The sequence below is a fragment of the Cyprinodon tularosa genome, unplaced genomic scaffold (assembly GCF_016077235.1).
Source record: "Cyprinodon tularosa strain WSP-4 unplaced genomic scaffold, ASM1607723v1 ctg538, whole genome shotgun sequence".
Classification (NCBI taxonomy): Eukaryota; Metazoa; Chordata; class Actinopteri; order Cyprinodontiformes; family Cyprinodontidae; genus Cyprinodon; species Cyprinodon tularosa.
In genome coordinates, this window is record NW_024039272.1 from 167,526 (window position 1) to 180,230 (window position 12,705).

Genomic DNA, 12,705 nt, shown 5'->3' on the forward strand with positions numbered 1-12,705 from the left:
CCTGATAGTAAAGAATTACAATAGTCCAGCCTTGAAGTAACAAATGCATGGACTAGTTTCTCAGCATCACCCCTGGACATGCTAATCAGTCTGGAGACTCTCCGTTAAAGAAAATTTGGAGCCGTTCACCAAACGAACGTCCAATCAGCGTTGGCTTTGAGGCGGGTTGAGGTGTGACGCAACGAGAAGCGCGACAGTTCCGTCTAAAGAACATGGCGGCTTCAGCCGATGAAACTAGCGTTAGCGTGGCTATCGAGCAAGTTTTATCGGAATTACAGAGTATTTCTTCACTGAAAGAAGAGCAAAACACTGCTCTGGAGGCTTTTCTCAGAGGAAAACATGTTTTTGCTCTCCTCCCGACTGGTTTCGGCAAGAGTTTGATCTATCAATTGGCTCCTCTTCGTCGTCGCTCTGTTAGTACGTCATATGCTTCGTTGATCTGATTGGTTTATTTGGCCCGTCTATCACCAACATAGGCCAATCAGCTAACCAGTATTTTCGCTCCTTCCCAAAATTACTTCAACGGAAGGTTTTCAGATGGATATGCGGAGCAAATCCATCTGGCGGAGTCAGGTTACCAAATCGGGGCTACCAAGCATATTTCACACTTTATCAGGATACAGTTTGAGATATCAAAAGAACACCTTCGCACAAAAAAGCACATATAAACACAAGACATGACCAAAGTCGGTCCTTGAAGGACGCTGTCCTGCGGGTTTAGATAGTTTCCTGCTTCAGCAAAGCTGAGTCTGATTATTCCAGTTCAGCAAAAGCCTGATCATCAGCTATCAATGAAAATCCAGAAATCCTCTAAAACCTGCAGGAGAGCGGCCCTCCAGGACCCACTTTGGACATTCCTGCTTTAGTTCAACCTGAATTCTTCTCTGTATCCATCTGGAAAGGCTCCTCTCATGTGGAAAGTGTTTGCAAAAGAGAAAGACGTAATGACATCATTGCATCATACATGTTTACAGATGAGGAGACATCCATGGCTCCAGCCTAAAAAAAAAAGTCCACTTTGTTCTTAGCTGAAGGACGGCGCTCTCACTCCATTCCAGAATCTTTGCCACGTGCAGAATGAAGATTATAGCTGCATATCAGGGCAGAGGAACTGTCCTAATTAGATAAACTATTGAGGAAAACATTAACTCTCACACAAAACAGGCAGGTATTATTATGTTGTAATAAATTCACATAGCACTCAGCTTCACTGACAAAGATGTGAGTTGTTGAGAGGGCCAGTGACGGAATTAGGCAACTTTTTACGTGCCCGAGGGGTCCCCTCATTAATGGAGGAGCAGAAGGTCATTAAAACAAGAGAGCTAGTCTCTAAAACAGACATGGCTATGGCTTGATGCTAACATGTTTGTTAGCTGTCAGAATTCTGAGAAAAAAGTCAGAATTCTGAGAAAAAAGTCAGAATTCTGACTTTTTTCCCATGTTAAACTGAAATAAAATTTAAAAATCAGTTAACCCATCCATCCATCCATCTTCTTGATCCAGCTCCTCCAGGGGAATCCCAAGGCGCTCCCAGGCCAGCTGAGAAACATAGTCCCTCCAGTGTGTCCTGGGTCTCCCCTGGGGCCTCCCCCCGGTGGGACGTGCCTGGAACACCTCACCAGGGAGGCGTCCAGGAGGCATCATAACCAGATGCCCGAGCCACCTCAACTGGTTCCTCTCGACGTGGAGGAGCAGCGGCTCTACTCCGAGGGCAGCCCTGGCGGAGTCCAACTCTCACCGGAAACGAGCCCAACTTACTGCCGGCAATGCGGACCAGACTCTGACACCGGTCATACAGGGACCTGACAGCCCGTATCAAAGGGCCCGGCACCCCGTACTCCCGGAGAACCCCCCACAGGGCTCCCAGAGGGACACGGTCGAACGCCTTCTCCAAGTCCACAAAGCACATGTAGACTGGTTGGGCGAACTCCCATGCACCCTCCAGGACCCTGCTGAGGGTGTAGAGCTGGTCCAGCGTTCCACGACCAGGACGAAAACCACACTGCTCCTCCTGAATCCGAGGTTCGACTATCCGACGGACCCTCCTCTCCAGCACCCCCGAATAGACCTTGCCTGGGAGGCTTAAGAGTGTGACTCCCCTGCAATTGGAGGACACCCTCCAGTCCCCCTTTTTAAATAGGGGGACCACCACCCCAGTCTGCCAATCCAGGGGGACTGCCCCCAATGTCCATGCAATGTTGCAGAGTCGCGTCAGCCAACACAACCCTACAACATTCAGGACCTTGAGGAACTCCGGGCGGATCTCATCCACCCCCGGGGCCCAGCCACTGAGGAGCTTTTTAACCACCCCGGCGACCTCGCCCACAGAGATTGGAGAGCCCAGTCCAGAGTCCCCAGGCCCAGCTTCCTCAATGGAAGGCATGTTGGTGGGATTGAGGAGGTCTTCGAAGTATTCCGCCCACCGACCCACAACGTCCCGAGTCGAGGTCAGCAGCACACCATGCCCACTCTAAACAGTGTTGGTGCTGCACCGCTTCCCCCTCCTGAGACGCCGGATGGAGGACCCGAGTTTTTGCCTCAGCAACCACCCGAGCCGCATGCCGCTTTGCCCGCCGGTACCCATCAGCTCATTCCGGAGTCCCACAGGCCAAAAAGGCCCGATAGGCCTCCTTCTTCAACCTGATAGCATCCCTCACCGGAGGTGTCCACCAACGGGTTTGAGGGTTGCCCCCACGACAGGCACCGACAACCATAGGGCCGCAGCTCAGATAAGCCGCCTCGACAATGGAGGAACGGAACATGGTCCACTCGGACTCAATGTCCCCCGCCTCCCCCGGGATAGGTTCGAAGTTCTGCCGGAGATGGGAGTTAAAGCCCCGCCTAACAGGGGAACATCAGTTAACCTTTTTTTTTTTCAGTGGCCCTAATCCTCTTCCGTACAAACCAACGCCTCTGTCGAACAGCTTTTTCTTCTCTTTTGGCTGTGGTTGCCGTTGGTAACCATAGATGGAGGCTGCCATTGAGGATGTAATGTGGGCAGATTCGGGGACAGGGCTTTTGGCATACTGCCTTTTGGAGGTGGGAATACTTTTAGTTTAGATCCTATGCAATCTAACAAATGACACTCCAGACCTCCCATCATGTATTCTGATGATGAAGGCAAATCAGAAAATATGAACAGTTTTAACCTGTTTATATAAACTTTGACTTGGAAAGAAAATGGACTTGGCAAGAGTGAAAGGTTGAAGTTCTGACTGAACATTTAGTCTCTTTGCTTTGGCAGCAGCTCAGAGACTGAACCTGCAGCACCGAGGAAAACATTTCCTCTGCAAATGGCTCCAAAACTCAGAGCTGAAAAAAAATCTGCATTCAGCCGATTGAAAATTCATCAAAATTCATGTTTCTTTTGGTTTCGAAGTAGAGATGTGAGCCATGTGTCTCTAAACGTGTTCCAGCCTCTAGTGGACATGAGGGGAACTATAACTGAAACCAGATCAGTTTACAGAAGGTAAACATCCGTGGAGCTGGTTTAAAGTTCTGTTTGGACTTTAAACCAGGAGCCAATCAGGTGAAATCTGCTGTGGAAAAATCCAACATGTTTCCTGCTCTGCCAACTCAGTGGGAGGAGATTCTGGACTCTTTAAAACTTCAACCGGACCCCGGAGCACAAACCGATCCATCATGAGGTTCTGTAAAGTTCTGCTGTGTTCAGCAGCTCTCGCTCTGCTGGCTGTTTCTGTGGAGTCCTCGTCTGGAGGTGAGGAGCTATCAGAGCCGCTCTGTGCTTTAAGGGAGCCAAGTTACTGATTGTGTGTTTATTCCTTGACAGGATCAACCGGGACCCACAGCTATGACCTGTCAGGTCAGGATCTGATGGACCTCTACAACAAGCGAGTCTACCAAGCTGAGAAGGTTGAGAGGAGATTAGGAAGCAGTTCATCTCCATTCTGGCCTTTCAGTCACACTGGGGTTCGGTCAGTAAAACCTTCAAACACTTACAGCAAAGGTCACGGATTAGCCAACCTCGGTCCAGATCCAGACCCACCTGCTGGCTAATCACGACCCAACCTGATTTAAAACATTTATAAATTACCGCATGTTGTCCAACGACAGTGTCCAATTTCACTTGTGCCGCTTCTCCTGTTAATACGGTAAAACCCCCCGGACAGAGATGGGAAATGCGGAGTCAACAAGTCATCTCCATGTCATGTATTTGTTCTACCCACCAACTGAAGCAGGTGAGTCCAATCTTCACCGTGAATCGACCTGTGCAGATTGGACTAAATACATGACATGGAGATGACTTGTTGACTCCGCATTTCCCATCTCTGCTGTTTTTAAGACCACATAGGCTGTTGGGCTTTGTAGCCAATGAAATAAGGTTTCAGACAAGGCTAGACTGTGAAACACACAGCTGAGAGTTGGTCAATACTTCCATCAAAATGCTTCAGTGTTATTCTATGAGTCAAATAGTTTATTAAAAGCATTTAGCACAATCTTGTTTGGAGAGATTTGGAGACGCTGGTGACGATAAAAGTTCAAAGCCCCACAGTTCTGGAACTGTTGTAGCTAGAGGTCTGAGATGTTCTGCATTAGTGGTTGACATGATGTAGAACAAATGTAATACAAGGAGACATGCTTTTTCTCAAGCAAGTTCTCTATTACTGCTGTTCAAAAAAGACCTATTATTTTCGAGAATAAAAAAAAACGGATGCAGCTTAGGCTGTTGTTTACTCACCATATTTTTAGCTTTCAAATAATGTATCACAAGTAATTTGGGCTCAAGGTTCATCAGTTATTTGCTTTTCCATTTGGGTGTGCAAAATAGGTGAGAATTACTTTAAATAAGGTGGGTGTTAAGAGGATTAAACCCAGAGACGATTGCACCTCTGAGTGGATCTTATCAGACACTTTAGTCATTAGAAGGTCGGAATATTGAGGTCAGATAATTCTCAGAGCTCCTGTGTTTTCTTTGCAGAGTGACTCTGGATGACGGCTCTCAGTGGTTGGTGCATAAAGGAGACAATTATGGAATCACTTCTCAGACGGTGGCGACGGATGTTAGACACATGAGCTCAGACTGGAAGGTGAGCCTCAAACACATAAAACATGTCAAGGAACTCAATCCAGATATCTCAAGTTGTAGCTTCTAGCTCCTGTTCTTAGCTCCTTTCCCTTCACCTTTGGCTGGGTCAGTAGCTAAACTCTATCCAGGGTAAAAAAGGAGCTACCGACTGCTTTTGTGAATCCCAACAAGCCCAAGACTCACAGAGGCCATCACACGACAGACAGGCACATGAATAACGCTGGTCCTATTGGGACTACAACCTTCAAGAAAAGAACTACAAAAAACAAAGTTACCCAAAAGTAGAGAACGCCTGAAGCGCGCCGTTATAAAACCCAAAACATTCTAGTATAAGGGTGTGTATTAGCCTGTATAACCTCTTCACAGGGTGAACATGAAGAACTTGTGTATTTTTGTAAGGTGTGCTTATTGGTCTCGTCACGCAGAGGCGAGTGAACAGCTCCTTGCAGCAGCTAGCAATGTCTGGAGGTTCCTATGTAAAATGATTGGGTGCTGCACTGGAAAAGCAATCTAGAAATAAGTACAAATTTCTTAACTTAAGTGTATTTACCTTTATTTTGAGTAGTTAAATTAGATTATTTGCCAATGGAATGAGTATTTTACTCTTACAAAAAGATATTTAGATAAAATACACTTGAAATAAGACAATGCAAATGTGTTTTCTTATTTTAAATGTAACTTATCTTGTTCCATTGGCAAAATGTATCTTTTACCTTCTCAATTCAAGAACAAATGCACTTATTTTAAGAAAAAAGGAATTATCTAGATTTAGATTTTTTTCCAGTGTAGGAAGCAAAGCGCTCCATGGCCAAACACCTCCCTCAGTATTCAGATAGAACTTTGGAAAACCTGAAGCACTTCTATGAAGGTTATTTCGTTTCAAAAGTATTTGTGCATTGCAAGTGTGAATTTGAAGTTGTAGAGAGAGTTACATTCTAAGTTTTGTATTTGTAGAATTAAAAAAAATCTGAAGTACAAAGTACAAGTACACAAATTCTGTTCTACAAGTTCCACATTCTTCTTACATTCTGCATTGTAACGTTGGTGTTTTTTTAATATATCACAATTACAAAATAAAGTTACACATCTTAAAATTATTGAGTACAAGTACACAAATTGTGTTCTGTGAGTTGCACATCAAAAATGTCTTGTTTTGGTTTTGCTACAGTTGATCTAAAACAAATGATGCATAACAAATTACAACTAAACAAAATCTTAAAAAATATATATATTCTTTTTTTCCTTAACACAAATACAAATCAATGAATGCAACTGTACGAATCTGCTTCTGTGAGTCACAAATTCAGCTTTACAAGGTACGCCTTCATTTTCACTTTTGACTGGAATGGAAGACATTTTGGATGTGTAACTCAAGAATACAATCTGTGTACTTGTACGCAAGAATTTAAAGAGGTCTAACTTTTTTCTGTAAAGATAAAAGAAAATCTACAATTACAAAACACCAAAGTTAATTTGTAACAATAGTTCTGGACAATTTGGAGCAAAACTGAGAGTGGTTTATTATGCGCAACTTGTAGAACAGAATTTGTGTTCTTATACTTAAAATTTGAACAGGTGTTAAAATTTGTACTTCTGAATTTTATTCACAAGTGGGGTAATTTTATTCTACAAATACAAATCTTAAATGTAACTCTCTCTACAAGTTCAAATTCACACTCACAATACACAGATCGTTTTGAAACAGAATAACCTTTAAAGCCTTGGGTATCCCATGATTCATTGCAGGACCTAGCAACCCAGCTGCTCGGATCACAGAAGAAAAACGAAAATGGCGTCTAACTGTGGTGAAAATTGGAAGTGCGGTTTAATATAATCAAAAAATATGTGAATAGTTCCGTCTGAAATTAATAAAAAATAAGTTGTTTTAATGGTTATTGAGTCTGTTATGTGGCGGTAATGTTTGGTTTATTCAAAAGTTTTATCTGTGGAAATGGGTTTGGCTGATAATCAAGCTCAGATTCCAATATCAGACTCTAAATCTGATATCTGAGACGACGGTTCTGCTGCTGAAGCTCCGCGAAAATGTTATTAGCTCCCAGAACAGCAGTGATAAGTTTGGCATCCATTCTTTGCCTGCTTTGTGTGTCAACTGTCACAGTTGCTAAGCGACAGAGCGTATGGGCAGTGAAAGCTGGAGAAGGCTGGACCTGTTTGAATCCACAGCCAAAACTCTCCTAATTTTCACGGACCTTCAAAGACCCAGTTAAAGTAGACCGGTTTTCTGTCAGACCAGCATACCCATAGTCAATACCCATTTATCCCTTTAGTTTTGTACAGGAAATAGACTTTAATCGACCTCCATGCGCATGTATCCCTTTAGTCGTGTACAAAAAACTATTTAATTACTTTGGTGTTTTTTGAAGCGTATGGCAATCTGACCTTAAATTGTTTTTTTGTGTATGAATAAAGGCATACAGGCCCGTCGAGGTAGTCTAAAGTTTATTTTTCATACAAAACTAAATGGATAAACTAAAAAGAAAAGGTAAAGGGATTAAGGCAAATCTCACGTCTTGTGCACGAGGTGTGCTGATCTGACAGAACACCGAATCCTTGGAGGATGCAGCCTTTTATATATCCACAGGTTCTACTGAAACCGCACACCTTCCCATATCGTTCTGGCTGACTGGCACCCGCTCTGCTGGGCTACTGGTTGATTTTCTGGGACTGAACCAAGTTTGAAGGTGATTTTGATCCTGTGCAGATTAGAGAACATCCCAGTTTTTGCTTTTTAAGCCTTTAAAAGTCTAAGGCTGAACCTCTTTGAAGGATGTATCCGATGATCAAATGGTCCTGAACCCTTTTCCTGTCTGCAGCCAAAAGGTCAACCCAGAGACTTCCAGGGAACCAAGACGGTGGCGGACTTTGTGAGGGTCGGAGGCTCCAACTACCACGTGCTGTGGGATAACTGCCACCAAGCAGCTGACAGGATGATGAACCAGTGAAGCAGAGCTTTCAGAAGACAAAACCTGAATATGCTGCCTCATCTTTGTTCCACTAGAGGGCAGTGCAGGACAGAGGCTGATCATCAGACACACATTATTGCTCAGATTTAAATGTTTGATTATTATTTTTTTAATTTTTTGATGATCCAATCGGATGTAAATCTAATTCCAGGCGCATTCTTATGCAGACACACGTTTAATAAAATATGTGAAACAGGAAATTGTCTATATACCAAACTGAATGATTGTTGTTCTCTACTTTAAAAACAATTTAGATTTTAAAATGTAAAAAAATAAATTCTATTTTTTTTTGTTGTAAATATTTTTTGATTTATTTCAATGTTAAATGCTGTTTAAAGTAACGGATTATAATTAAAAATGTCTCCAGAACTTTACTGGTTGATGATTTTCTTTATTCGGACCCTGCTGGTTTTTAATTGGTTCCCTCTGATCTAAACATTGTGGAGTAAAGGTGAGTTTAATGTAGTATTGTTCTGTTAAAGGTAGCTCTGCCTTCAGTTCTAAGAGACTAGAGATAGAAATGAGTTAAGTGGTGTTCATTCAAATGTTTTCTCTCCTTATAGATAAATGCAAATGTCTGAATATGTGACTTTAAAAGCATGCAGGCGATGGACCGGGTTCATCTCAGCGGTTCTTTTATCTTTTGGACTTTGGGTCTGAGCTTTAATCTCTCTGTTTGGTTTTAAAGTCTGATTCATTACGTCACAGTCAAGGTTTATCTCTATGGAAAGTATTTAATCTACAGAAACTTTTCCCTTCTTCCATATTTTCCTTTTGGTTCTTTTTGTGTCACCTGAAATAATCTATTCAGTTTATTTCTATAGCTCCAATTCACATCATGTCATCTCAGGTCACTTTCCAGTTCACCAGATCATCCAGTCAGATTGATTCAAAGTTTTCTATCTAAGGAAAACCAGCTGATTGCATCGACTCATTGACTCTTCAGCAATCCCTCACACTAAGCATGCTTGGAGCGACAGTGGAGAGGAAAAACTCCCTTTGAACAGGAAGAAACCTCCAGCAAAACTCCTCAAACTTCTCCCCTGGTTTTCTCCCCTATTGTATACAGTATGTTTTATATTGTATATGCAGGTGAAATGGGATAACTGTGTGTCTGCGTCCTTTTGTATCAGTAATGGAGTCAGACAAGGAAGCATTTTGTCCCCTATACTGTTTAATTTCTATATGAATGACCTCTCTAAGCAGCTAAACTTGTGTAGAACTGGCTGCATGGTTGGAGATGTAATTATAAATCATTTAATGTGTGCTGATGACCTAGCAATCTTTAGTCCAAGTTCAGCTGGTCCTTCTAAAAGTATTATTATGATCTGTCGCACTAAAGAGGGCAAAAACATAATATTTCCAAATTTTAAACTATCTGGTATTTTATAGAACGTCTCAAATGAAGTCAAATATCTTTGTCATGTGTTGACAGACCGTCTGTCTGATGATGAGGACATTTGCCGTCGGGTCCGTATGATATACGCTCAGGCGTATATGAGCTACCTTGTACCCTTCGTTCTCTTGTTTGTATAGACACTTTTAAGAAACAACTAAAGACCCACTTTTTAAAACTTGTTTTTTAGTTTAATACTGTGTTTACTGTTTCTGTATGTTGTTTTAATTTATATAAACTTTTTATAAATTTGTGCAGCACTTTGTGACCCTGGTCTGTGAAAAGTGCTATAGAAATAAAGTTTACTTACTTACTTGTCCAGAAGTTTGGATTCTGTTCTGACGAAGTGAAACTGAACTTTTGCGCATCACTGTATACGACACATTTGTGGTGCAACTTTAAAAAATCCTGGTGGCATATAATGATGATTAACAAAATGACTTTTATTAAATAAGCCCAGATGGACCAGTGCCGGTGAATGGTTTGTATCTGTTAGTGTCAGGACTTTTATGGCTGTTTTGAGAAAGCTTATATATAAATTTATTTATTAATAGAATTATTTTACTGATGACCAATGTCAAATATAGTGCAGTTAAATATTCATCTGTTCTTTTCTCCTTCTCTGTTGTACTTTTCTTTTTTATTATTCTTAGTGTATCTGTTTCTTTTAATGTATATTGGACTTTGAGTCTGTAATAAAATCAATCAATATATAACTATAGATTTTGTATTTTTTATATATATCTAATTTGTCTGCACCATCAACACCTTTTAAGTGCAAACCTACTTGGCAATGAACTTGATTCTGATTCGGGTTTCAGTTCTGGATTGTCCTTTGATCTTCTCTTGGTGACGTTCAGAATGAACATTTGGGTTTTCAGTTTTCATTTGTCTGCAGTGACGTCCTGAACTTCAGCTTTTCAGATGGTTTCAGGTCCAATTAGGGAGGAATTTAATTGTTCTGGTTGCGGCTGAACGCCCACAGCCGGATGCGTGATCAGGACATCAGCTGATGCGGGCCTCCTGCGTCACACGGAGCCGTTCTGAAGCAGACGTTTTAATTTACTATTCCTCAAAAGAAAAAAATAACTTTACATAGTAAAGTGTTTTTCATCATAGTATTAAGTAAATAGTTTTATTCCGAAACATCCTGCAAATCATTTGGTTAGAAACTATTGAAAGCACCTGATGCATATTAACAATCGTTTGGTTATTTTCCTTTAAAATATTAAAATCATGGGCGATCTGAGGCCACTCGGCATCCCCGGCGAACTGCACCTAAACTTAAAGCGTCCTCCGTATTATTATAGAATTAAGTTAGAGAAAAAATAAAATCGCCTTAGACTTCTCAGAAGTTATTAAATGTGCTGTATTGAAACTAAAACATTATCTTTAACGTGTGTCAATGATTAAAAAATAAAAATAACAAATGAAATAAGAATCTTGAATGAAATAATTGTATAAATGATGCTATTTCCATATCAGAAAATCTATTTGCTATTTTTTTCCCCCCTGAAAGTCATCTATCAGTACTAAATTTGACCTATTTAATTGTTAACCTTCCTGTTAATTAACTGCTTGTAAAATAAATTAAATTTTTTTTTTTTTACAAGATGTGTTATATTGAAAATACTCCTACACAGTTGCAGGACTACTTTCACTTGTAATAATTTAAGCTAATATTAACCTGTTCAAGCCTTCAAACAGAAGCTACTGAACTCTATTTACCTGCTATTGTTTAAAAGTTGCTTTTCACTGCAGGAACATCTCTTCTTCTCCATCCTTCCAGCCTTTCTCTTCTGACAAACTTCACCTTTAGCATTACTTTTATGAATAACATATTTTATGATGAATAAGTCCTTAATTTTTGTATTAAGCCAAATATCCTCATTTTATCATCTACAACTAACATCTATACACTCACCGGCCACTTTATTAGGTACACCTGTCCAACTGCTCGTTAACACTTAATTTCTAAGCAGCCAATCACATGGCGGCAACTCAGTGCATTTAGGCATGTAGACATGGTCAAGACAATCTCCTGCAGTTCAAAGCGAGCATCAGTATGGGGAAGAAAGGTGATTTGAGTGACTTTGAACGTGGCATGATTGTTGGTGCCAGAAGGGCAGGTCTGAGTATTTCAGAAACTGCTGATCTACTGGGATTTTCACGCACAACCATCTCTAGGGTTTACAGAGAATGGTCCGAAAAAGAAAAAACATCCAGCGAGCGGCAGTTCTGTGGGCGGAAATGCCTTGTTGATGCCAGAGGTCAGAGGAGAATGGCCAGACTGGTTGGAGCTGATAGAAGGGCAACAGTGACTCAAATAACCACCCGTTACAACCAAGGTGGGCAGAAGAGCATCTCTGAACGCACAGTACGTGGAACTTTGAGGCAGATGGGCTACAGCAGCAGAAGACCATACCGGGTGCCACTCCTTTCAGCTAAGAACAGGAAACTGAGGCTACAATTTGCACAAGCTCATGGAAATTGGACAATAGAAGATTGGAAAAACGTTGCCTGGTCTGATGAGTCTCGATTTCTGCTGCGACATTCGGATGGTAGGGTCAGAATTTGGCGTCTACAACATGAAAGCATGGATCCATCCTGCCTTGTATCAATGGTTCAGGCTGGTGGTGGTGGTGTCATGGAGTGGGGAATATTTTCTTGGCACTCTTTGGGCCCCTTGGTACCAATTGAGCATCGTTGCAACGCCACAGCCTACCTGAGTATTGTTGCTGACCATGTCCATCCCTTTATGACCACAATGTACCCAACTTCTGATGGCTACTTTCAGCAGGATAATGCGCCATGTCATAAAGCTGGAATCATCTCAGACTGGTTTCTTGAACATGACAATGAGTTCACTGTACTCAAATGGCCTCCACAGTCACCAGATCTCAATCCAATAGAGCATCTTTGGGATGTGGTGGAACGGGAGATTCGCATCATGGATGTGCAGCCGACAAATCTGCGGCAACTGTGTGATGCCATCATGTCAATATGGACCAAACTCCCTGAGGAATGCTTCCAGCACCTTGTTGAATCTATGCCACCAAGAACTGAGGCAGTTCTGCAGGTAAAAGGGGGTCCAACCCGTTACTAGCATGGGGTACCTAATAAAGGGGCCGGTGAGTGTATATAGTCTTAACAATCAAGTACGAACACCAAAGTTGATTAAATTATATCTGCCCCTGAAAAATGCAACCTTAGAGCAACAGCTGGATTGTAAAGTTATATTTATTGCCCATATTTATAGGCTGGATAGCGTGTTTTTT

At 41.7% G+C, this 12,705-nt stretch overlaps 1 protein-coding gene across 1 annotated transcript; it reads left to right on the plus strand.

Annotated features, from left to right (window-relative positions):
* The first annotated feature begins 3,556 nt into the window (after positions 1 to 3,556).
* Positions 3,557 to 8,231, plus strand: LOC119796142. Its single transcript, XM_038304561.1, has 4 exons — positions 3,557 to 3,718; positions 3,791 to 3,935; positions 4,940 to 5,048; positions 7,882 to 8,231. Exons 1-4 carry the CDS (start codon positions 3,643 to 3,645, stop codon positions 8,008 to 8,010), a joined length of 459 nt encoding a protein of 152 aa, XP_038160489.1. The 5' UTR covers positions 3,557 to 3,642; the 3' UTR covers positions 8,011 to 8,231.
* Positions 8,232 to 12,705: the final 4,474 nt, after the last annotated feature.